Below are 24,740 nucleotides of genomic sequence, written 5' to 3' on the forward strand. Positions count from 1 at the left end.
GTGGCCCAAATACTGAGCCCTGGCAAACACCATTTGTGACTGGCCACCAACTGTATTTAACTCCATCCACCAAAACTCTTCAGGCTCAACCATCCAGTCAGTTTTTTACTCAGTGAAGTGTACACCCATTCAAGCCATAAGCAGCCAGTTTCTTCAGGGGAATGCTGTGGGAAACATTGTCAAAAGCTTTACTGAAGTCTAAGTAGACAACATATACAGCCTTTCCCTTGTCTACTAAGTGTGTCACCCTGTCACAGAAGGAGGTCAGGTTGGTCAAGCAGGACCTGCCTTTCATAAACCCATACTGACTGGGTCTGATCGCCTGGTTGTCCTGTACATGCCATATGATGGCATTCAAGATAGTCAGAATTTTAACCAAGAGCCACCTTATGAGCCAAACCCCTTGTGTTTTCCATGAGGTCTTTATCATTTTCCCCTCCGTGATGGGTTCAAAAATGCTAGGTCTGCAAATTTGTGCATACAGACACAGGGCTAAAAATACAGACCCTCTTTCACAGCAGACTGTAGGTGGATGGTAACAGCCTCTTCATTTTAATTTGTTTTCTGGTGAGTACTCTACGCAGCTATGGTGTTTGATTTTTTCTGCTTCATGTGAAACAAAGTCATCGCCATCATGATAATTTAATACAAAAGTCTGTAAAATCACTAGAGTCTGTTACATTCACAAAATGTGAATAATGGCTGTCTACCATGGAAAGAGTTAACACAATGTTTTGCTGCTGCCTGGTTTTAAATTAGACAACACCTGACTGCCACCCGTGGGCAGCCACCTCATTTGTCATCTGGGGCTCCCTGGCTAGCCTGTATCTGTAAAGCAGTTTAACATCTCTCTGCTTTACTAAGCTGTAAATCAAAGTCACAAACTTGCAGGTCCTCCACAGCATAACATGTAGGAAATTACACTGAACATTGAATTCCTATCCCCATGGAACATTCAAAGGCAAATCACAATGGTCTAAAATCAAACCAGTTTAATTCAGCAACCAAAAGCTATGTGGCTTTGAGAACTTGGAAAAAATAATTGCTTCATGGTAGGAAATTACATTGTTTTACTATTTCTAAATAAAACCAAAACACAATTAGTAAGCTTGCTTGATGAGAAAATTTACTCAGCTTTCACTGAATCCAGTTCATTCCATAGACTTCTCTGAAGTTGAGGTTTCAAAAAGGTTTTGAGTGAGGAAACACCAAATACCACAGGAGACAAAGTGACAATAATATCTAGCAAAATAGATGAAGAACTTTATTCTCAATAACACTTGACAGGCACACTAAAAAAAAATGCATGGAACAACTAGTTGTGCATACTCTGAATACACGATTAGCCATGGTACCTAACAGTAAGTGTTTTGTGAGAATAAACAGTCACATAGATCTTTCTGCCACTTAAAAACAGAAATTAATGGGACAAAACCAAGAAAAGCATTCCTGGAGATGTCTAATAGACTATAGATGGTTTCACCAAAGCAACTCTATGATTTAAATGAATGTGCATTTGAACTTAAGTAGGTAGGTTACTGGCAAATGCTATTAGCTTCTCCTTGGGAATCTCCCAGAAGCAGCAGGCCTAAGATATGGAAGTTTCCACAAGAAGGCCCAAGCTTCAGCTGAAAAGCAAGCCTTTATAAGTTAGCAGCCAAAGTTGCAACCCATGCACATATCCTTCCTGCTGCCTCACACACACTCTAATCTAAGAAGAGGGCAGACTGTGTATCTCCTCCCACTGCAACAAACAAGGAACAGTCCTGGAAGGGGTGTTTGTGGGGTGCATCACAGAGGCTGAATTTCATGCAATGTCGGCTGCCTACTTGTAGGAGACATGGATAGGCACCCGCAGAGATCAGTTCAATCAATTCAATCAAGGTTATGCTTTCTAAGCCAGAAGAATTGTTCTTAAGAAAAGACAGGATCTCAGGTGACAAGTTCAGAGTACATAACAGTGAGATGGATTAGAAAGGCTGATTCCAACTTAATTAATTCCATCCTCTTTTTCTTTTTCTTATTTGTCAGCCTTATTGCCCTTTACACAGCTGTGGCTGGGTGGGATGCTCTTTAAGTAAGAGGCTAGGGAGATTAAAGCTGCGAGGGGAGGCTGAGCAGGAAGAAACAGAATTGGGAATAAACTGTTCAAAAATTATTGGTGACTACAGTTAATGTGTTTGTAAAATTCATTTTCCATTCCTTGCAGGCACTATTCATCTGTCACTCCATAGTTGTTGGTGGTAGTGAGGCAGGCAGGTTCCAGCAACTGGGAGTATTCTTCATGCATTGCCCTGGTCTGCTTCCTCTGCAAGGGTGGAAGAAGATGGAAGTGTTACAAGAGTTGAGAGAGATATGACAATTCCCTTTCTCAGGCTGAGACAGAAAAAAATGTGGGTTTGGGAAGGCTGATTGTCTGTGAAGCACAGTACAGGAGAGTGAGTTGCTGTTTGACCAGGGTTGAGGGATATCCATAGCACTCAACACTCATGTCACCTTCAAAACTATGTATGCTTGATAGAAGGCTGAGACTTTTTCTGACTCACTGAGAGAGATAAGCAGAGTGGGACTTGTCACAACTGGGGTGGTCACAGGAGCACAGTGCAAACAGGCAGGGAGGATGTTTACTCAGTGATGAAATATGCTCTTAAAGTGTTCTTATTTCTCTGTAAAGTGGAAGAAATCTGCTGCACCAGTACTATTAAGGGCAGGGAAGGAAGCTTTCAGCTTTGCAACTGAGATCTGCCTTTTAGTCAGTACAGATCAACTTCGGACATCTAGACCAGTGGATGAACCTCGTAAGTAGTAACTTCCCATCCTCCTTTCCAAGAAGATAAAATTTCTGCCTTTTAACAGATGTGGGGCCAAAAGTCTAAATGCTCCCCACTATCTTAGGACTTAAGCACAATTTTTTTCCATGAAGGAAGGCTATAGATCAAGAATCAGCAGAACACATCTGTACCTACAGACACAGCCCAGGTTAGGAGGCAGTATGGAGTAAAAGCCTGGGAGTTCAGGCTCTTTTCCAAGATAACAAGACACAAAAGGGGATAAATGTCACCATTTACCACCAGCAAGAGACAAAGCTTTTGCCTTCCCCAAATTCAAATAACTTTTTCTCTGCTTCTAGGTACACAGTCAAGACATGTGAAAAATCACTTCCCAGGGTCACAGTACTCCATATTCCAAACAGCTGAAGCTGATGGGAAACCAGGCCTGTCAGTTTGCATATTAGAAGACTCCATATAAGACAGGAGAAGTATCCTTGGTCAGGGTCTTCCACAGAAGCACCTACCTGTGCTCCTAAGCCAAATACGCAGCCTTGTGCTGCAGAGAACCCCCCAAGAAATCATAGCCTTCCTGTCCTGCCAGTTCAGAATCCAAACCAAAACTGAGGGCTGGCCACCTAGGGTCATGAGGAATACCTTCCTCCTGAAAGGAACCCTCTCCTGCTTAGGCAGCAGGGTAGCTGTAGTTGCAGATAGTAGCTACCAAAGGCAAACTTGCCATCTCTTGGGATCAAAGGGGAATGACATTGCTTAAAGACATGCTGCAATGTGCCAGCACTGCTGTGGGCTTTGTCACATACAGTTGCTAAACAGGCTAGTGTGCCATATTGGAGAGCTATGATCCACAGATGAGTAATGTATCTGTGTGTACAGGTGGAGGTTTACCACCAGAACAGTTTTCTGTCACCATACCAGAGAGGCAAGGCCAAGTTCCTGTAAGAGCTGAATACCTCTTCAATAGCAAGTGCTGGGAGGGATTCCTCTGCAATTAGAACTCCCTGCTACAGGTACGGCTTCAGGCGTAGAACAGGAAATGAGGGCTTGAGAGCAGCACCAACTTACAACTTTAGTGAAAAGGTATGCTGGGCTTAGGCAGGAGGTTCTGGGGCATGGCATGAAACAGTGATAGGTCAGACCATGACATGCTGCTTTTTTGGTTATCTTTTGGTCTTGATTTGCTCTACTGCTCCAGACAAAGTGCTTTTGGGGAGAAGCGTGCCAGGTGGTTTGAAAGAACCAAGTGTCCTGCACAGCTGCACTAGCTGGAGCTTTCAGGAAGGACCAAAGGATACCTCAAATCTGAGACAACAAGAATGATATGAGAAACCTGAAAAGTCCAAGGGGCACTAACAAAACAGTAAGGACACAACCTTCATTCAAGCCAGGAGAACCTGACTATTGAAATCACTCTGAGAATGCAGGGATGTTTTGAACGAGACAACAGCGTTGTGCCTCCTGTGTTCTCAGACTTCTATGCAAAATCTGTGGTTGTGGGTTGGGCCAATCTCATCCAAATTTAAGCAGAAAGAGGAAAGTATTGGCTGGAAGACCAAAGATAAAACAAAAGAGGTGTAGACCTCCAAAGGGCGGGGCTCTCGCTACCTCACCTGTGGCGCAGGGAGCGCTGTACTCCTGTGTGGCAAACTCATCTGGAAAAGAGAAGGGAAGGGCGAGAGCGGGCTGTCAGAGGGATGGGTACCAGAGAGACCTTTGTTCCAGGCCACACAGCAGGCTGCTGCCACCGCCTGGGAGGGCTGGGGGGATGCTTCCTCTGCCCTGTCCCTCGGGGCAGGACGGCTGCACAGCACACCTGACCCCCACAGCGTTCTCTGGGGCCTGCCCGGGCACGAGGAGAGAAGAAGAGGGAGGAGGGCAGGGTTGTGGCCTCCAGCCCTCGGGGCCCCTCTGTGCTCCGAGAGCTCAGGCAGTGCAGGGGAGGGAAACAGCCCAGGCCAGGGGCCCCTGTGGGTCCCCACAGCCCCTGTGCCCCTCCGTGCATCCCACTGCCCGTCCTCACTCCCACGGGTACCCCGGCCCCGCACTCACCTGTCTCGTAGTAGTCATAGACCTTCACCTGAGCCGGCTTCAGGCCCTGCACAGGGATGTCCCGCTCCACCGTGAAGGAGAAGCTGAGGGTCTCGCTGCTCAGCTGGGGAAGGGAAGGGAAGGGAAGGGAAGTGGTGGAGGCTCAGGGTGTCTCTCACCTGGGCTCCCCGATCCCTGCGCACTGCCTGTAGGCTCCCTCACTGTCCCCTGGGCCCTGCGGGTGTGGGGGCTGTGGGCTGAGGGAGGCTCTGGCTGGTGGGGAGTTCAGGGACCAGGCTGTGTGTGGGTGGAGGGCGGAGACAGACGTGTCTCTTGTGAGAGAGTGGCAAGGTCAGTGGCAGACAGGTTTATGTTTCAGGTTTACAAGCCCAGCCATGCCTAGCACATTCTCCATCACTGTGTACGCTGCTCCCAGCGTGCTGGTGAGTTCATTGTGTGTGCCCCATGCAGCCCACAGTCAGTACACACCTGCTCTACGTACAGGAGAACATGGTTGGTGCTGACTTCTGTCCGTTGTATCTGGTGAAACCAGGTGTCTGAGAGCTGGAAAGAGGAGATACAGAAGAGGTTGCTGATCTGAAGGGAAGTTAGTCAACCCTTCAACTCACATAAGCTTCCCCTCACCACCGGAAACTCAGCAGGTGGATGATGAGAAGTGAAGCTCAGAGATGGTACTTCCCAAAGAACTCAGCAAGCACTCTTGTGTGAAGCCCTGTATAGTAAGTCTTCTCACAGTTTCCACTATCTCATGCTCGTGCACCTCCTCAACACAAAACTGGAATGAGGCACCAGCACTGTCACAGTTGTTGCACATATCTAAGGCTCCTGAGTCCCTGAAATCAGACCTGATGATCTTCCACCTCTTGGTCTCAGGTCCAAACTGGGCATATATTTTGAGCTACTATAAGCTACTACTGAAAATACTTTAGGGGTGGGAAGGAAGTGCTACTGCTGGCATCCCTCAACCACTCCTCTTCCACAGCAGAAGGTTGGAAGGATCAGAGTGTTCTCTAGCAGGGGAGAAAACACCAGAAGAATTAGATGCCCCTTCAAACATGGAAACAGATGCCTGGATACATATGTGTGAAGAAAGGTATCATGTGCATTCTACATTCCTCAGAGGTACAAAGAAAGCATGCAGATGTCAATGCTGAGATCAAGCTGATTCAAACCCTGAAGCCCTCTAGGTTGCTACAGACACTTGCAAGGTGTCCTGAAGATAAGCTGAATGTTGCTTCTTTGACAAGCAGGCTCCTACCTTCCTCACAGAGGACTTCACAGGGATGAATCCCGACAGCATCTTCACATCCACAATCACCATGTTGGAGCCATTGCGCTCCCCAGTGTAACTGAGGAAGCAAGCAACAAAGGCAGAGTGCACCTCAGGTCAAAGCTGGAGGCATTTCCACCTTTTCCATTGCACTTGGCACCCCACCATGTCCTGCCAATCCAGCCCCTACTTCTCCAGCTGTGCCAGGCTCTCCCAGCCATCTACACGTGCGCTCAGTAGCCCAGCCCTGGGCTGCCCACATAGTACCACCACTGCAGGACATGCCCTTCCTCTGCAGCCTCTCATCCCAGCCCAGCTGCTTCCCACCCTGCTTCCCCAAAGTGCCTTGCTCCTCCGGGGCTCCCAGACCAGCCCAGCAGACCTCCAGCTCCCACGGCTGCTCAGGAAGGCTCAGACCGAAACGCAGACTCACCTGACATTTATGCCAATGTCAAAGACCTTGTGAGCCTTGGAGTCTGCACATGTCTCCGGGAATGTGTACACATGAAGCATGAAGGGCGCATCCTGCTGCGAGGGCTGCACGTTGTACTTCAGGCTTGTCTAGGGGAGAGCCAACGGCTCTGTGTGAGCCTGTGTGCATGCTCAGCACATGACAGAGACCATCCCCTCCCCATGCAGCCTCCTCACTTCTGCCCTTCTCACAGCTCCTCCACACTGAGGATCCTGCCCTCCTACTCTTTCTCCTCTCTATACCTCTGCTCTTCTCCTCTTGCCTCTCCCAGAGCCTTCCCTCCCATTTCTCCTCTCCTCCGGTCCCTTTTGCTCTCCGCCTGGCTCCTTCCTGGCCAGGGCTGCCCTCCCAGGGTGCCACAGGCCCCCATCACCCTCACCTGCACGTAGACGCATCCTTCACCAGACACCTCTGTGCTGTACTCCCCAGGCACGCGGGGCAGAGGCACGCGCTGCAGCAGCAGCCGGTTGCTGGGATCCACTTGGAAATCTTGCTGGAAGTCCCCTCCAGATCGCAGGGTCACTTTGGAAGCCGCTCCGCTCTTGGCATAGGTGACAGCTCCGTACAGGGACAAGGCTTGGAGAGCCACCACCGTGTCCTTGAGAGAGATGGGTCCCAGCACCCAGGCAGATGCCGTTGGCCTATCCACAGCCCGTCCTCCCACAGCCTGCCCTTTGCTGCTGGGGGGCACCCTCCCCCCCATTCTTCACTTCCTCCACTCTTCAGCAGAAAACACAGAGGAAAAGAGCAGCTTTCACATGTTTCTGTTCTCTTCCTTTGCCCTCTGCACAGCAGCTGTGTATTGCCTGAGCAACCTGGCGTAGAGCTCTGCAGAGCCTTCACTCACTCGCCACAGGGTGAAGCAGCAACTTCATATGCACATACCTATTGCAGTGGGAGCCCTCTCCAATGGGACAGACACATATCCCTTATGGCCCTAACTTTCTGCCCCGACGTGTCAAGAAAACCAGGTCATTAATCAAGGCATCAGTCATTCCCAGAGGCATTACGTGCTTCTTAGCCTCCTGGCAAATTGGCAACCATGACACATATGCAGGGAGATACTGCAGGGCTAGGACTGCTGCCTGCCCTGTCAAATGCTAGTGTTCTCCCACCTGAGCCTCTGACACTTCCCGCCTTCTGACACTGAGGTGTGAGGTGGCAGGGAGGAAGCAGCTCACCTGGGTGGAGGAGAAGCCCCCATTGGGGTTCTGCTGAGCGCTGATCCACTTTGCAATGAGAGCTGCGAATGCCAGCTCCTCCTGGGAAGGTGCCGGCTGCGTGGTGAGGTGAGCAAGGAGCACGTAGGACGTCATCTCCACTTCAGCAGAGGGAGCCCGGGGGCGATAGTATGGGAGAGCAACCTCTGGCTCTTTCCCAGGCCGCTGCCAGTGAACGGACCCATCTTCACAGGAGGCAGGGAGCATGGAGATAAGACAACAAGCAATTAGCAGCAGTTACTGCAAGGGAGTTCTTGATCTGCTGCCAGTCCAGCTGGGAGGACAGAGCCTTCAGGATGCATCTGTCACATAGGATAAAGTGGGGAGGGTGAGACAGCTCCTCGCTTGCTGCAACTAGGCTGAGACTGCTGAGGCTCAGTCCCCAGGCTGGGTACCTCTTCGTCCTAGACTCCAAGTTCACACACACTTGGGCACCTGGAGGAACCAGGGACCTACGAATGATGACACTCCTTCCCTTTTTGAAGTGGAGAAGCCAGGATTTGGGAGTTACGAGCTCTCTGAGGCAGAACAACCCAAGGAATGTGACCAGGTCTTGACAGACACTTGCAGACACTTCAAGGGATGATGTAATGCCAGTAAAAGAGATTTCCCACCGGGAAGTACTCACCCTTTTTCACAGCTTCCCTTTCAAGTGAGGCGAGCAATGCCTTCCTCTTTTCCTCCTTCCCTGCGAGGGCGAAGGCGTATGCCATCAGTGCCTTGGTGTACACATGGTTTTCTTTCTCACCTGCTGCCATTTCCAGGCAGAACAGGGCATTACGTACCACAGAGTGCTGGGAGGACAGAGAGACTGAGCTGGAGTAGCCAGAGGTCACGCTGAGATCCAGCTTAGATCAATAGGAATCAGATGGTACCTATGGACCCTTGACATCCTCACTCTCCTACTGACAAAGATTGTACTACTGTGTATCCCTTCCCCCTCAGGTCCAATACCCACTGGAACAAATGGGCAGCTGTTATCTTGTTATCTGCTATTCTTTAATATATCTTGTTGTAATGTTTTTTCCCCAGCTTGTTTTTAAAGGCTGTGAAGCGGGGCTCTAATCTTTCTGCCTTGAGAAGAATTACTGACCTGACTGTGTCTCAGGGCAAGGGGAGTTCTCTGATATACTTCTGTAGATATACTGGGTACTTGTTTTCCTTCTCTGGCTATCACCCTGAGGCTGTTCTGTGCTTTCACCCTCTGTTCTATCCTTTTTATTGCTTAGTTACCCCTTTCCATGTCCTTCTGAAAGAAATAATTTATCTGGAACCATAGCTTCTAGTTTGGAGGTAAATTCTTTCTCTGCACAAGAAATAATATATCTTTTTCTATTCTCTGGAATGTTTTTTGACTTGTAAACATCAACAATGCGTGTCTTTTTGAAGCCAGCAGCTCAAGTATGGTTTAAGAGGACAATTGCTATAGCAAAGTAAAAGTTGTGTACTTTACAGTGTTAAGTAACAGACACTGTGACCCCATGACCTTTCAGCAAGTTACATGACTATTCCTCTTTTGTGATGGCAAAACTGCTATAAAATCGAAGCAATAACACTGCAGGGGGAGCATGCCATGATCTGAAGCCTGACAGCACATTTACAGCTTAATCAATGGTTTAGACAGAAAATACTCATTTTTCAGTGGCTTTCTACTTTGCCTTCACAGAGTGACTACAGAAAGGTGAAATCTTTTGTGGTAACTTCTGGAGAAGCAATTCAGCTGCTTTTGAGAAAGCAAAGAATAAAAGCAAAATTGGTTGGGTCTGTGCCTCCCCTAAGTTGTCCTATGCTTACTAGTGTTTGTAAGGCAAGTGCTGGGGAGGATTTCAGTCTAATGACAGGACATGGCAGTGGATACACATGCTCAGGACAGTACTGATTTTTTATGAGGGTCTAATATGGCTTATTTTACTTAAAGAAATAATCTGTATGCTTGTCAGTAGCATTAAATACCTAGAGGCTGTGCTACCCTCAGGAGTTCATGCAGCTTAACTTGAAATGCACTCATATTGCAATCAGATTCTGGCAAACCCCTTCACATTCAGTGGTACTTTTAGGCTCAGGCAGGGAGATGAAAAACATCCTTGTTATCCATTGCAGTTCTGCCTGAAAACTTGCCTTCTAAACACAACACTTACAAAAGAAAGAATACTTTTTTGGTGAAGTTAATGTCATTCATGTCACCCTGCTGACAAAAGAATTTCTTCTGCTAGTTCTTACTATATATGAAAAAACATTCAATACAAAATAGCTCCTACTACATATGGAGCGGAGGGATCACAGCAGCCCAGCAGCCATCATGGCTCAGCTGTCCCTCTCCTGCAATTCACACACTGGTTTTAGCTGTGCCACAGCCTTGTCTCACACCGAGGGGATCACAAACTCAGGGATCAGAATGATCAAACCCACGTTGTTTTTAAGTAAGCCTCAGGATTTTCACAGATGAGCTACTATTCCCTATAAGTATACTTTATTTGCTATAGGTGTACCTTATTCCCCAAACATTAAGGATGGGGATTTCCCATAAAATAATAGAGAAGGGGCAGAGAAAACGAGAATGAATCCCTGAGTGTTCCACCTTTTTTTTTTACAGACTTGTGCTGTGGTGTCAACATAATTGGCCTATGCAAGTGGTTCAACAGAAATGTACTATTCCAAGAAACACAAAGAAATTTTTGTGCATGGAGAAAACCTACTTGGCTGATTTCAGAGATTCAAATATTATTTAACTCTGCTAATCCAAGCTGTATTATTTTAAAGGAGCAAAAACATGGTTCTCCACAAAAGAACTCAGAAAAATGTTAAGTGAATTATGTATATGGGAGGCAGGATTGGGCAGGGGAGGAAAATGGAGGAAAAGTGTTATTCCAGTCTAGACTTGAACAGAAAGAATATTCACATGGGATTTCTTCTTTCAAAGGTAAATAATCTGTGTGTGGGGGGCACTAGTAGGGCAGGTTAGTACCATCTGTGGCTGAGGTTGGGGTGCAGACACATACAGTTACAGGCAGAGGAATCTCCAGCAGTGCAATAGTGATGTAGGCTGTCAGCGTGATCTCATCATTCACTCCACCCTGCAAGGAATCACAAAAGTACATGTTGATCCCAGGGAAACAGAAAAGTAGATGTTGATCCCACACAGCTCCACTGCCTTTTCCCTGTGGTGCATCCTGCAGTGACAGATCCTTCCTAGCTTCCTTCTCATGATAAGTCCTTCAGAAGATGCTGTTGGCTTCTTTCTACTTCTGTGATAGCTCACATACATAGCGCCCCCTCCTCCCAACCCCCAATTGCTGAAATAGCTCTGTTGGTCACAGAGTGACTTATGATCAAGTTCTAGCCTGACAAAGCCCATGTGGAGCCAACCAAGCAGACGTGTTACCTTCATAGCATTGTTCAGGAGTGTGCCAGAACTGCGGAAACAGCCGTTCTCCTTCTGCTTTTGACTGAGCCAGACCAAAGCATCCTGGATGTGCTTCTCATCTATGAAGATATGAGGCCGGGCCTGGGCAAAGGACTTGAGGACAAAGGCTGTGAGCCTGAAAGTGATACAGGGAACTGAAACATCCTGAGCAAGCCCTATATCCATCAGAGGTCATAGGGCCCATGTGGGAATCACTGTTCTGGAGGAATGGAATAAAAGCTACAGGACTTGATCACAGTGGGCTGGCTGGAAATGGAGAGCAAGCTTAGAGAATCAGCAAGACAGGGACCAGTGCTAGCTGGAGCCTGTCATTCATAGCCCTGAGGGCTGCAGTGAGGTGGCCAGTGGCACTCTGGAGATTCATCAGCATCTTCTGCTAACAAGAACTAGTTAGGGCATCCTTCAGGTCATCCTCACTTGAGCTGAAGAAAGGTGCTGGGGAGTAAGTAGCTATCAGTGCAGCACTGCAAACCTGAAAGGCCTCTCCCTTAGCATCCTTCCCTCCTCCATTATCCTACATGATTATCCTATGTTGTCATGATTGTAATTTCATCTCCACTTCCATTTCAACCTCCACAATGATCAGGAACAAGAGAATACTTAGGAAAAGGAGGGCATGAAAAGCAGAAATGAAAAGCCAGTGGTACTGAATCCTTACCAGGTATTCCCCACTTGCCCATAACGGGGCCCAAAGGTGCTATAAGAACCATCCCAGTGTTTATACTTCAGTTGCCTCTGATACCCTGAAAAGAGTGGAAGAACATTTTAATTGCCAGAGTACTTTTCAGGAAGCCATGCAAAGGAAATGTAGAAGACATAGGACACAGTATCCTTCTTCTAATGGCAAAAGCATGAGGTATGCTGCTCAGTGTTATCATGGAAGTTCAGGCAAACACACAGCTCTGACTACTTCCATCCTCTTCCCTAAAACACCTGGGAACTGAGTATCTGAGGTCATTGCTGCTCTCTGCCTAGACTTGGTGAGGAGAGATAAATGTATCCCAGACTTTAGAGAAACAGGAAAAAGGTTTCCAGGGCAGAACTGAAAAAAGGTGAGCCCCACACAGGATAGAGATGCAGAAAACAGGACCATTTTCATTAGAGGAAGTGCAATTTTTCTGTGACATAACTGAGTAAAACTGGTCCCTTGTTAGTCAGCAGACACCCACTGTGTCCATATGTACTGGTATTATGTTTGCCAACATGTCCTAGCTAGTGTGTCAAATTTCTGGCCTAGTCAAAGGCAAGTGACACTTTTTAAATCTTAATCCTAAGATTTATGTATGATTATGTAGTCCAAGATCTACATAAGCAGCCACCATGATGAATGGTTACAGACTGATTTATGTATTTTATACATCCCTTTTCTTAAGACTGACCTGGGTTCAGCATCAGCAGTCATTTTTTTCTCCTTCTTGGTAGCTGGTGCAGCACTGTGTGTTTGACTTTTCGGCCTGAGAACGGTGCTGATAGCACCAATGTTTTTAGTTACTGATCGAATGTTTGGTCTGGCCAAGGACTTTCTGAGCCTCATGCTCTGCCAGGGAAGAGGGGAAGGCGGGAGGAAGGAGAGACAGGACACCTGACCCAAGCTAGCCAAAGAAATATTCCATACCACAGCATGTCATGCCCGGGATGTAACTGAGAGTTACCCAGAAGGGCTGGTTCACTGCGGGGTTATACTAGGTATCGGCCGGTGCTTGGTTGGGCTGGTGGGGCGAGTTATCGGTTGGCTGGTGCTGAGGTGTTGTATTCTGCTCCTTTGTTATTTCCTTTATCATTATTATTATTGATGGAAGCAGTAGTGATTTGTGTTATACCTTAGTTACTAAACTGTTCTTATCTCAACCCGGGGGAGTTGCATTCTTTTTGATTCTCCTCTCCATCCCTCCAGGAGTAGGGGAGGGAAAGAAGGGGGGGAGTGAGTGAACGAGCTGCCTGACTGGTTTTAAACCGCAACAATGACAACAACTGCTGAGTTGTTGTCAGTACTGGACATCTTCTATGCTCCTGTTTGGATTCTCTCTGCTCTCACCCTGCACCTCCACCTGAGCACAGGATTCTCTCTTATAGATACTGTATTATATGCACCTGACCGACCACAGTACCATGTTTCCTTCCAGAGAACACACAAGGACAGCCTCCCCCAGATCACACATGCTAGCGGCCATTAGTATCTTTATCCAGTCTCCAAGGGAAGGAATGAACAGACAAGCAAAAGCTCACCGCTTACTAAGTATCCAATAGCCTTGGATTTGACCTCCTCACTCAGTTGCCCTGTCTTGTTCAGATAGTCCAGGATGTAGATGTTGGGTGCAAACAGGACCATGTTCTGCTCCCCACAGCCGAATGGCATCTGGAGGAGCTGGTGCAGGTTCTGCATGGCAGTGCCCATGATGTCACCTGGGGAATGGGACCATTTCCAGTGTAAATCAGCACAGTTCAGGGCCTGCCAGTGGGCTGAGCAAAGCCTGAAGAAACATAGCAGTGTTTCAAAACAGCATGTGACACCCTGAAAATGCTTTGCTTACCTAATACTAAGAAATACGCTCTGGCTGAGCCATCCACCACAGTCTCAGGGAGAACCAGGGAGACTGGCTCTGACATCAACTTTTCTGCTGTAAAAGAACAGATCAGTCTGGTTAAAACTACAGATGTATCTGCATGTCTGAGTAGCAGCTAAGAGGGTGAGACACCATCCCTGCACAGGGGTTTCCTGCCTTCAACGAATCCCTTTATCTGTAATTTTGTTGTGAAAGCTTCCCACCCTGCAAATTTTGTGTTGGGCCTGCAATACCCTTACACACAGACAGTCATGGGCTTCTACATGGCACTGTCGCCAGGCCTTGATTGACAAATACCCTTTCTAGGCTGTTTTTCTGGCCTTTTCTGCTTTGGCTGGGAGGCCTGGCTTACTGCAATAACCCTATTCAGTTGCAGATATTCTCTCCTTTTAGGGACCTGACCAGCCTCAGTTCCTGAGATATGCTTTTGCCTCTGTAATTGCAGGGACTGTTACAGACTCAGCTCTTCTGCTATAGGAAGAATTATTTTCACTACCAGTTGGACATACATCTAGTTTATTCAATTTTATCAGGTCCCTACACCTTTCTTCTCAGAGTGGAGGATTCAAAAACCTTGTCATCTCCCTCCATCTTTGGTCTCTATCTTCACAAAGAAAGTCTTAGAAAACAAAAGGCTCTTACCAGAGGCACACAGCACAAAGTTGTAGGTAGTTTCCACCTCAGTCCCTTCCGGCTTGGGGAAAAAGGTAAGAAAAAAACCCAAAATATGTGAAACAACAACAACAACGAACAACCTAAAAGGGACTCTAAGAAAATGAAAATGTTATAAATTCTTCTGTGGTAATAATTCGTTACACCAAAAAGTCTTTACAAATGGCTTGAAGTTTTTTCCTCAATATGCTAAACTGAGGATAATTGAAGACTACAACATATTGGCTAATTACAAGCATGAAATTTAATACATGTTATTTCCTTTCTTACTACTGGGAGAGGCCCTGTGATTTCACAGGATATGATGCAGATAGCATGCAACATGCCGGTACTGACGGTGCTAACAGAGCCACAGGGTGGTCTTCCAAGGTACTACCCACCCTGGCCCAGTCTAGAAGAATGCTTCACACTGCAATGACAGCTGAGTGCCTGGGACACCAGCAGGATATGTATGCAAGAGCTTTGACAAATACCAACTAGAGCACTCACAAGTGACACGTTACAACACCCAGAATTTGAATATATGCCACAGTCAACTAGTGATTGTATCCTTCTGCTTCAAAAACTTCTAGGCTAATTTTTGAAGTTGGGAAAGAGAACCCATTTTCTCTTGAGCTGGTTGAAAACTTTCTGCATTAACCTCAGGAGTCAAATATTTACCAGAAAACATATTTTGCCAGAGTTTATTTCAGTTGGATCCCCACATCGTTGTTGTGTTTTTTTTTTTTTAACTCCAGATAGGAAAGTCCCTATTGTTTCAAAAAATTCCCAACTTTTGCTAGCTGAATTCTTTTTCCAGCATGTAAACGATGTATTATTACCTTCACTTTCTCACACAGTGAAAATACAATGTAGTGACAGAGAAAGGATTAAAAAGATCCTTTCTAGATCAAAAGAGTAGGGCAAAACCAAAAATAAAAATAAAAAGGAAAGCTTTTAGGAGAAACCATGACAGAGCTAAATGTTTTAGTTCAAAAAGGCATCTTTTTATGTGTTTCAGCATGTCATCCTGAAATGTAACTGAGAAATCCATTGTTTTGTTTGATTTTGAACATTTCAACAGGAGATTAAAACATACAAACTGTAACTATTTGAAAGATTTTCCTTTCCAGCTGAGAAATTCCTGGGTGAGAAAACATCCTGTTTCTCAACTAGCTCTCAGCAAGGCTTGATTTCCCAAGGGGCAAGAGGACACCCCATGGGTTCTGGCACACTCCCTTCTCTCTCCCTTGGATGCACTGCTTGTTGCAAGGGATGTTGTCATCCATGTGTCTGGGACAATGCAACTCCAAGCAAGTTACACTGTATCCACTCCTGCTAATTAATTGTTCAGCCTTGGATGCTAATCTCCCATTCTATCCAGTCAAGGCTTGCTGTAGATTAATTACCTCAGTACAATAGCAGGATAAAACCAGTAATCTCTCAGACACCCTGAGAGAAGTCATTTTAATGCTCAGTCAGTTACTTTCACTCCCACGACATCTGGGAGAAAAGACTGTACAGTTCGTATCTTCCAGTACCATAGAATCATAGAATAGTTAGGGTTGGAAAGGACCTTAAGATCATCTAGTTCCACCCCCCCCCGCCATGGGCAGGGACACCTCGCCCTAAATCATGTCACCCAAGGATCTGTCCAACACTGCCAGGGATGGAGCATTCACAGCATCCCTGGGCAACCCATTCCAGTGCCTCACCACCCTTACAGTAAAGAACTTCTTTATATCTAACCTGAACTTCCCCTGTTTAAGTTTTAATCCGTTCCCCCTTGTCCTATCACTACAGTCCCTAACGAAGAGTCCCTCTCCAACATCCCTGTAGCCCCCCTTCAGATACTGGAAGGCTGCTATGAGGTCTCCACGCAGCCTTCTCTTCTCCAGGCTGAACAGCCCCAACTTTCTCAGCCTGTCTTCATACAGGAGGTGCTCCAGTCCCCTGATCTTCCTCTTGGCCTCCTCTGGACATATTCCAACAGTTCCATGTCCTTTTTATGTTGAGGACACCAGAACTGTACAGTTGAAAGAACAAAATAAACACTCTTTTTCCTGAGGGCATATATGAAATTAGGAAGTTTTCCTGAAATGTTAACATTATTGAAGCCATGATACATGAAATGCACTATACATTCAAATTCATTTGTAAATAAGGGAATAAACAAATAAATAAAAGCCAGGCAGATAGGATTGTTCCATCATTACATTCAGGTTAGCAAAACATATTATGAAGTTATGTATTACACGAATCCTAGCTGTGCCTTACTGAAAATTGGAATGTCTGCAATGTAAGTAGAAGTTGCAATGTTATAAATTACTATATTACTGCTGACTTAATTTAACTAAATATGATTATTCCTTCCTGTCATGCAAAGGATTGACAATGTTATGGCATGTTGTATTATACATATTTTGCTAAACTGTGAGCTGGTACTCTTGGTTTGCTATTAATGTCACAGGGAGTCTCATACTGTGGATTAATTTTATGACTGGCTATTTATCATGGGAAAAACTGTGGTTTTATCATTGCAAAACACTGATTAAGGAAAAAAAGTACAAAAGAATGAAAAAAGAAAAAGTTAGTTCATACTGCTTGAAGATTCTTAAGAGTGTAATAAAAAATTCAGAACAATGATGGTAGTTTTGTTTGGAAATATTAGTAGATTGTGGTGATTGTTCCATATTCCAGAGTACTGGCCATCTGCTGGAGGAGATGTATAATGTTTCTGGCAAGTCTTCCATTTACAACCTACCCCTGTGATTTATTACAGGTAAAACCAAGCAGCTCTCATTTATCTCCCAGATGATGTGTTTGGGACAAATCTGTCATTATTGCCTGCCTTATTATTTCTGTCCCACTATGTAATGTAATACCCTGCTTTTACTATGAGATGGCAACATTAGGATTTATGGGCTCTATTGGCCTTTATGAGATTTATCAATGCTTCTTTTATAAAAGTGTGCAGAGCAAGAGTCACACAAGCCGTTATTGCTGCTATCATGCCTAAAACAGAAAGCCCCTCTCATACAACAACTGCTGCAGTGGAGCATGAAATTATTACTACTTTTCTATGACACCAAACTCAGCAGCCCACATACCTCCACCAGCAGCTGTCTGATGACCGTGTCCTTCCTCCCTTTCTCAGGAGTCTCCACGATGGCGCTCCCACAGGGCTGCTTGTTCTGCAGGGCCTCAGTGCTCACTGAGAACTCCACCTGCCCTGGAGGAAACAGGGGTTAGCCAGCCCTGCCGGGCAGTGCCAGGGACATACAAGTCTGTGTTTGTGCTGGGCACTCTGGTGCGTTACAGAGAAGCTTTTCCAAGAGGAGAACTAAACTCAAGACAGTGTTTTATCTTGATCCAGCTGCAGCCTTGCAGGCCGCCTCCTTTGTGATGATCACCCCAGCAGGTGCTAGTCCATCATCAAGAAGAGTAGTGGAGGGGCAGGTCTTGTAAATCAGTCTTGTTCTGTGAGGCTTTAGAGAAAGCAAGCTTTGACTAAAATATTTCAGACCCAGACACATTAAGCTGAGACATTCTGAGCTACACAATGTCTCAGGAATGTCTTAGTGCTTTGCACACATTAAGGGAATTTGTAACTTCTATTCAGGTGTTAAAAAAATGATGGCCCATAACTCTTAGATAGTTTGTTTAGCACCTGGAGGCCACATCCTAGTGTAGTGTCTCAACCTCAGGGCTGGAATTCTCACTTCTGGCATAGACAAGATCTTTCCAGACAGGTTTGGAGTTACCTAGCTCCTCACACCAAAGATCTGATGCCATCCACAAATATCTCATCCCAGCATTTTCTTGTTGTTCAGCTTCTTACCTAGAGATCTTGGTGTTACTGCCCAAGCCACAGTTTTCCTTTCATTTATGCAGATGCAGTAGGATTCTTCCTGCTTCTCTATTAGTGTTGCCAGAAAATGGGTAGATTCAGCCAGAGACACACTGACCTGCCATTTGTACAGAGAGGTGTCATGAAGGCTGGAATTGCAGAGAAGCTGGGGTACAGGACACAGTGCTATACACAGATATGTGTAGGGGAGCTGGTTATAATGTGGGACTGAGAACCTTACTGATATTGCAGAGCAAGAACTAGGTGATAAAGTGGAAAAAGACTGAGGTGTGTACAATTGTAAGAGATTGGGCAGGTAAGTGCAAAGAACAGGATGTGTATCTTGGAAACGGGTTCTGGGAAAATGGAGAGCATGGGCAAGTTGTGTGAGTAAAGGCAAAGCAGTGACTACAAACTCAGCCATGAATTAAAGATCCCCCTCATGATTAGTTGGGTGAAGAGGTAAAACTCTAGCAGTGCAAAACCTAGTAAGGAACAAGGGAGAATGGAATAAGTAACCTGAAAATTGCAAACAAAACAGGAAAGACAGGGAAATAAATGAAAGTGCACTGGAATGGCTGGATCAGTGCCCCTCCTTGTTTCAGCTTCACTCCTTTCAGAATAAAATTGTATTTATAAACAACTGAGCGAAGGCGATTGGTATTTTCTTTGTCTAACCTCCCAACCTCAAAGACTAACCACTTTTTTGTTGGTGAAAAAATGCAGATAAGAATAGTGAAGCTATGTGGTTCTCTCTGCTCAGTGTCTTATGAGCAGATGCAATAAAACACAGTCTACATATTCAAGCAAATACGGTGTGAAACTTTGTGAGATGTTTATATGAGATCAGACTGAAGAATGAACACAGTCTAGTGACCCTAGAGTTTCTGTGTGGGTATGCAATGACTCTGTGGTCTGTGGATAACCCAAGTTCCCTATTTCTATAGGACAATCACATTAACCTGTGACGACAAAGCCGGGGGCCTCAGCAGCAAAGCTTTAGGTTCTGAATCAAACGCAGATTTCAAAACGTTGTCAGAAAAACATATTCCCCTTCATTTAATACACCAAGAACACCTACAGAAGTACATCTGTATGAAATTATTGTTAGGGCCAAGTCATCTGGCTTGAGGAAACTCTTATAAATTGCCCACTGCAGTCTTCCCTAAGCTGTCGGGCTGAGCAAAGTTGTGTGTGTGTCTTACCCTGATGCAGGTGGTCAGGTAGTTGAAAACGGTGGCTTTCAGCGTGAAGGACTCACCACGCACTACAGAGTAGGGCATGGTGAGCTCTACAAAGAAGGGCTGGAAGGCTCTGAGGGTCACTGTTGGGGACAGGCCAAAGCCCGTGTCTGCTGAAATGCAGAATGCGTTGGCTTTCCACTCGGTGATGGTATCAGGAATGGTCACATCTAGACCAGCATTTCCCTCAGAGCTGGTGAGGGACAGAGAACAAGATTTCCGTTATATTCTGGGGATCATCTACGTTTTTCTCAGCCTACTGAACAACACCTGCTGACAGCAAACTCCTGACCAGCTTCATATGGGCACTGGCTTTTGCGTGTCCCCCCAAAGCATCCTGTACTTAGTGACCTTGAAAAATCCCTCTGTCTACTAGAAATACTACTCCTACTGAAATACCTGATACTTCCATTGAGGCTTAAGTATCTCTTGAGTGTTTGCTGCAGAGACCACTCTCTGCATTACCATAAACACTTACTTCACTGTAACTATGTCCCATATCCATGTCTCAGGGAAGTACTTCCGGACAGTCTCCACAGGATTGCCAGCAACCATACGTTCTGTTACTTCATAGTCCAAATCTTCAAGCAGATTCAATGCAGTCACTAGAGTAAATTTGTTCAAGGACAGGAAGAAAGAAAAAGACATGTCAGACTTCTTTCTGAATCAGGAGGATACTTTCCTTCCAGGCAGTGGTTATTCGTAGCTAAAATCTTTAAATTGAAAGAACAGCTTTGAAACCTTGGTAAATGGAAACAGATGTATTTCCCTGTTGTCATCTCATTTCATTTTTCCTAATGTTGCTGCTGTTCTTACAGAGATTGGATAGGGTTGAACATTCTTCCCCCACTGCCAGCAAACCCAGCAGTGCCAAAAGAGCCAAGTATAATGATGTTATTGATGGTACATTTCTATTGCAATATAGAGTCAAATGTGGAACTTACTGACTCCAGATATTGCAGTTGCATATAGTTTATTAAATCTGGTTGAAGAATAGATGGATATTCATGACCAGACACAGAAGTCACATTCAGTCTTCCCCTCCTCTATCTAAGCTTTTTTTTTGAGATTAATATGGGTCTTTGAATCTCTGGCCATTAGCGAAGGAACCATGACACTTTGTCAGTGTTGCATAGTGTTGTGCCTTATGAAAGGCTTTCCTTCAGCCTTAGAAGACTTTTACGTCTTCTCAAAGCAGCCAGCTGTCTCAGGCCATGCTTTGAAGACAAAACCTGCATTTCAAACCAAAGATCTGATCTGTTATAAATAGAAGGCTAGAAGCTATCACCAGACAAAAAGCTGTAATTTTTTAATAGGAGCTGGGAAACTGCACCAGGAAAGCCAGTAACCGGAAGTGGCATAGGCAAGTGTTTTATGTGGCCTTTCTAATCTCAGAACTATTCAGATAAAAAAGGTAATATTATTCTATCTTCACAATCACTGAAGTTGCAGAGAAGTGACATGACCTACCCAGACTCTTAGTCACGTGAATGGATTGCAGGGAATAGAGCCAAGTTTCTCAGCCTCTACCCACAGAAGTGTACCACCTTCTCATTTGTCTTGGCCCACTTTTGCCCTAGTAGTTCCTTTAGTTATTGCTGGAATGTGACTATCTAGAAACAGGGACTCCTTTTTTAAGGTTTCCATAGCTGGACTCACATCTGAGGGGAAAAAAAGCCACTACTTTGTGTTGGCAGACTGCTTTAGTGCCTACAGGATTTCTGCTGCAGGGGCTGGCATTGCAGTCACCAAGCACATGTAGCACCAGCCAGGTACTAGCTGCCTAGCTGGGGATAAGGAGGCAGAGGTGGATCAGTTTCATATTTCAGGACTGAGTCCAGGAAAGAGTGATCCTGAATTAGGTCAACATATCAGAATACAATCTGATCCGCCTGGCGTAATTAATATTCAAAGAAATAGGAGTCATAAATTTTAGGTAGTTGTGTGGGGGGTAAAATGAAGAAGGTACTAGAACCACTGTAACTCCTTTCCATCATGTGTCCTGGGTCATGCTGGCAGATTTCAGGCTTATGGATCTTGCTGCTAGTGAAGACTTTTAAGCCCAATTCCTAGTAAACAAAGAGAAAGAAGAACAGAAAATACTCAAGCACACTTGAAAATGAACTATTTCTAGTATGTCAAGAATAGACGTACCTAAGTCTGGTATCAATCAGAATAACAAAGGCTTGTATATAAATGCCAGATAGACTGGTTCAACCCAGATGTTGAAGCTTTATCATGTTACACTCATCCTAAGGCTAAATCCTGGCATGATCAGATGGAAAGGTAAGGCCACAAGTCGACTGTGGGGACATCTGCCAGGGTGAAAATGACGTGTGAAAAGCACCGGATTGAGGGTACCCGAAAATTCTTGTACAGGACTCTTTAGATGGGTACAGGTCAGTTTGTGGCTTATCAAAGTAGCTGTCACTTTATTAAAGACCTATCTACACCAGATAGAGAATATGCATGACTGAGGAAGAGTTTCTAATATTATGGTACCAGATGTCACTTTCAGGACTGTTTCCTTACTTGGGTCAATTTGCAGGTATCTCTAACAGCAATGAGGAGACCTTTAAAAGTTTTAATGGTTCAGAGAAGCACTCAGGTACCAGCAGTGGGCTACATAGGTGCAGGGCCTGGGCCTGGTTGTTGTCTTGCATACAGAAGTTAACAAGCTCACAGTAAAGTTCATTAAAAAGCCTTTCAGGACAGGTGAGAAGAGGAGACTGAATTCCAAAAAGGAAAACCAAAGAAATATGAAAGGCTGGCACTTACTTTGAGAATGTCATAGGCATCACCTTCACCATCAGGAGAAATGGGTATGTAGACAAATCCATTTAATAATATATTGTCAAGTGACACACAAGGATTTATGTTGTCTTCTTCCAGGTAGTAGTCCTTGAAGCTATAACCGTGGATTTCCTTCACTGGGAGAAGATCGTACACCTGGAGAAACACAAAGAATCAGGGCAAAATGTTGCAAGTCAGAGCTTACAGGGACATAGATACTAACACTCCACTGATAAAGGCCAGCTTCTAAAAAGAAGTGTAAATGCAGCTATAAAAATACATGGCCCCGTGTCTATAGTGGTGTCAATAGCTACCTAGTTGGTTCTCGTACTTGCTCATTATCGGAAATATTTAAGACTTACAGAGCTGGGAGAGAGCTCATCCTCAGGCTTCATAAGGAGAACACTCTTGTCCACAGCACGGAGTGCACACAGGGACCTCGGTGAAGTACGGAGTTGCAGGCGTGTGTTAGAGGCGGGAAGACCTTCCTTGGGTACAAAACTCAATCTGACCTGCAATTCCACAAGGAAGTTAAAGCAGACACATTTCCAGATGCTGTTAGATGCTATTATACTGAAGCATCCAGCCTTGTAAACTGAGCTCTGCTAGTGCCTTGACATTCCAATATATATCTTCAGCTTTGATGAATATAATTAATAATGGCCAGTGATTTCTTCTTATTCTGTCTTGCTCCACTTTTTATAGTTATGGCTTAGTAACCTATTCTGGAGTTTCTATCCCTAATCCTCAGTCAACATCTGGTCAGACCATTTCATGAACCGGCTGTGAATTCTGCCTCCACGGAACTCAGAATGAACTACTGGCCACAAGACAAACATGGGTTGCATAAACCCTGGCTTATACTTACTTTACTGGGGAGGCAACTTTCAACCTGGAAATCTGCTGAACTGGCAATGACTTCCCCACTGGGTGAAGTGGTGTACACAAGCATCCGTGCCAGGGGAGCAATTGCTGCCTCAACAGGGAAGGTCAACTGAAATGTCCCATAAACTAACAAAGAGAAAAACAGCTAAGCAATGTACAGGAAGTTTCAGTATACATGTTTGTCCTCCTCAGATAAGTCAAGTTCACTCATACAGAATATTTCTAGATAGCAGGGGCAGGAATACTGACTGATATATGATTAAAGTCTATGGCTGTTGCTGAAGACACCTGCATTCAGACAGTGATCATGTAATAGCCAAACAAAATGAGTTTGATGGGCCTCAACATGCCTTCTAGATTCTCCCAAGTTAACATCTGGCATAATTTCTTGATGTTCCCAACCCCTTTCTTTTTCTCAAACTCCAAGATCTTCTGCCATCTCCAAAAAACATAGAAATAAGGGACTGCTGTAATAGGCGACATCAGTCAAGGTTGCGGGGAGGCTACAACTTTTTGAAGTTACTGATAAGCAAGCATTTAGCTGGAACACCAAACTATCACTTGAACCATATGGAAAATGCCCCTCTGTTCTAGCTGGGCCTGAGCAATCTGGACAAGGTGATAGAACATCTCTTGATATTAGCCAGAGTGTTAGCTTAGTCACTGCTACTAGTGAGGATGCAGAACTACCTATGAACATGTAACACCCAAGATCTTTTGCTTCTATATACTGTTTATACCCACTGTTTATGCACCTTCTCATTCATACACTTTCAAAATATCCATCAGGTCTCATTCATCATAAAGATGCACCATAGCCAGTCTCAGTTACTGAAATGTGTAACTCTTGGACATTTATTTGAATAAAATTAAATTTATTGGTTAGAATATAAAGATGTGTGTATTTGCATGCTTACGAGGGTGAAAGAAGACCAAAAAAAAGAAGGATTGGAGAGAAAGAAAAAGAAACATGCTCTTCTGCTCACTGTACATATGAGTCTCACAACACTGGTAAGTATCCACGGTCTGAATAGGGTAAAGTTGATTTGAAACTTAAAAGAAATTATTTGAATATTTTAAAAGATATTTGAAAAAATAATCAAAATATTATGCAGATTTTTTGTTGAATTTTCTAAAATTTTCTTCTCAAAAACATAGGACCTTACAGAACTCAGAAAACAAATCTAACCCAAGCCACTTAATTTAAAAGATTTAATTCTGAGAATGCATTTCAGTTCAAACATGAAATACTTTTATAAAACCCCCAAAATTCTCATCAAAGATGCTAAAATGCAAAGTTCTGCTCACCATTTCCAGGATTCACAGCCAGATCATAGGTATCTGCTAATATAATGCCTCCCTTGGCCATCACCTGTGTGACAGAGAAACCTTTCTGTAATTTTGCTACTGGTGTTAAAGGGAAGAAAAATGGACATGCACTAGGTTAACTGTAGAGTGTGAATATGAATAGTGCTGCTAACTGTGAACAAAATCAAGAAAATACTAAGCAAGTGCCAGACTGGAATTTACTGTGT

General features: G+C 44.9%; 1 protein-coding gene across 1 annotated transcript in view; it reads right to left on the reverse strand.

Moving 5' to 3' along the window:
* Positions 1-1,236: 1,236 nt before the first annotated feature.
* LOC133278978 (alpha-2-macroglobulin-like) overlaps positions 1,237-24,740 on the reverse strand; it is a 41,410-nt gene continuing 17,906 nt past the window's right edge. The window contains exons 13-36 of the mRNA XM_061472306.1: positions 24,514-24,577; positions 23,189-23,331; positions 22,683-22,832; positions 22,306-22,476; positions 21,506-21,596; positions 20,006-20,132; positions 19,492-19,720; positions 18,278-18,404; positions 17,547-17,668; positions 14,428-14,479; positions 13,753-13,836; positions 13,448-13,624; positions 11,880-11,964; positions 11,180-11,336; positions 10,797-10,871; positions 8,426-8,591; positions 7,759-7,982; positions 6,957-7,175; positions 6,539-6,666; positions 6,094-6,184; positions 5,304-5,378; positions 4,836-4,938; positions 4,397-4,438; positions 1,237-2,308 (exon numbers count right to left, since the gene is read on the reverse strand). Coding sequence (XP_061328290.1) covers positions 2,283-2,308; positions 4,397-4,438; positions 4,836-4,938; positions 5,304-5,378; positions 6,094-6,184; positions 6,539-6,666; positions 6,957-7,175; positions 7,759-7,982; positions 8,426-8,591; positions 10,797-10,871; positions 11,180-11,336; positions 11,880-11,964; positions 13,448-13,624; positions 13,753-13,836; positions 14,428-14,479; positions 17,547-17,668; positions 18,278-18,404; positions 19,492-19,720; positions 20,006-20,132; positions 21,506-21,596; positions 22,306-22,476; positions 22,683-22,832; positions 23,189-23,331; positions 24,514-24,577 — 2,928 coding nt within the window. The 3' untranslated portion in view covers positions 1,237-2,282. The remainder of the gene's footprint in view (positions 2,309-4,396; positions 4,439-4,835; positions 4,939-5,303; positions 5,379-6,093; positions 6,185-6,538; positions 6,667-6,956; positions 7,176-7,758; positions 7,983-8,425; positions 8,592-10,796; positions 10,872-11,179; positions 11,337-11,879; positions 11,965-13,447; positions 13,625-13,752; positions 13,837-14,427; positions 14,480-17,546; positions 17,669-18,277; positions 18,405-19,491; positions 19,721-20,005; positions 20,133-21,505; positions 21,597-22,305; positions 22,477-22,682; positions 22,833-23,188; positions 23,332-24,513; positions 24,578-24,740) is intronic.

This window comes from Pezoporus flaviventris, unplaced genomic scaffold (genome assembly GCF_033815535.1).
Source record: "Pezoporus flaviventris isolate CSIRO_AGI_PZ_B2104156 unplaced genomic scaffold, CSIRO_AGI_Pfla_v1 ptg000070l, whole genome shotgun sequence".
Classification (NCBI taxonomy): Eukaryota; Metazoa; Chordata; class Aves; order Psittaciformes; family Psittacidae; genus Pezoporus; species Pezoporus flaviventris.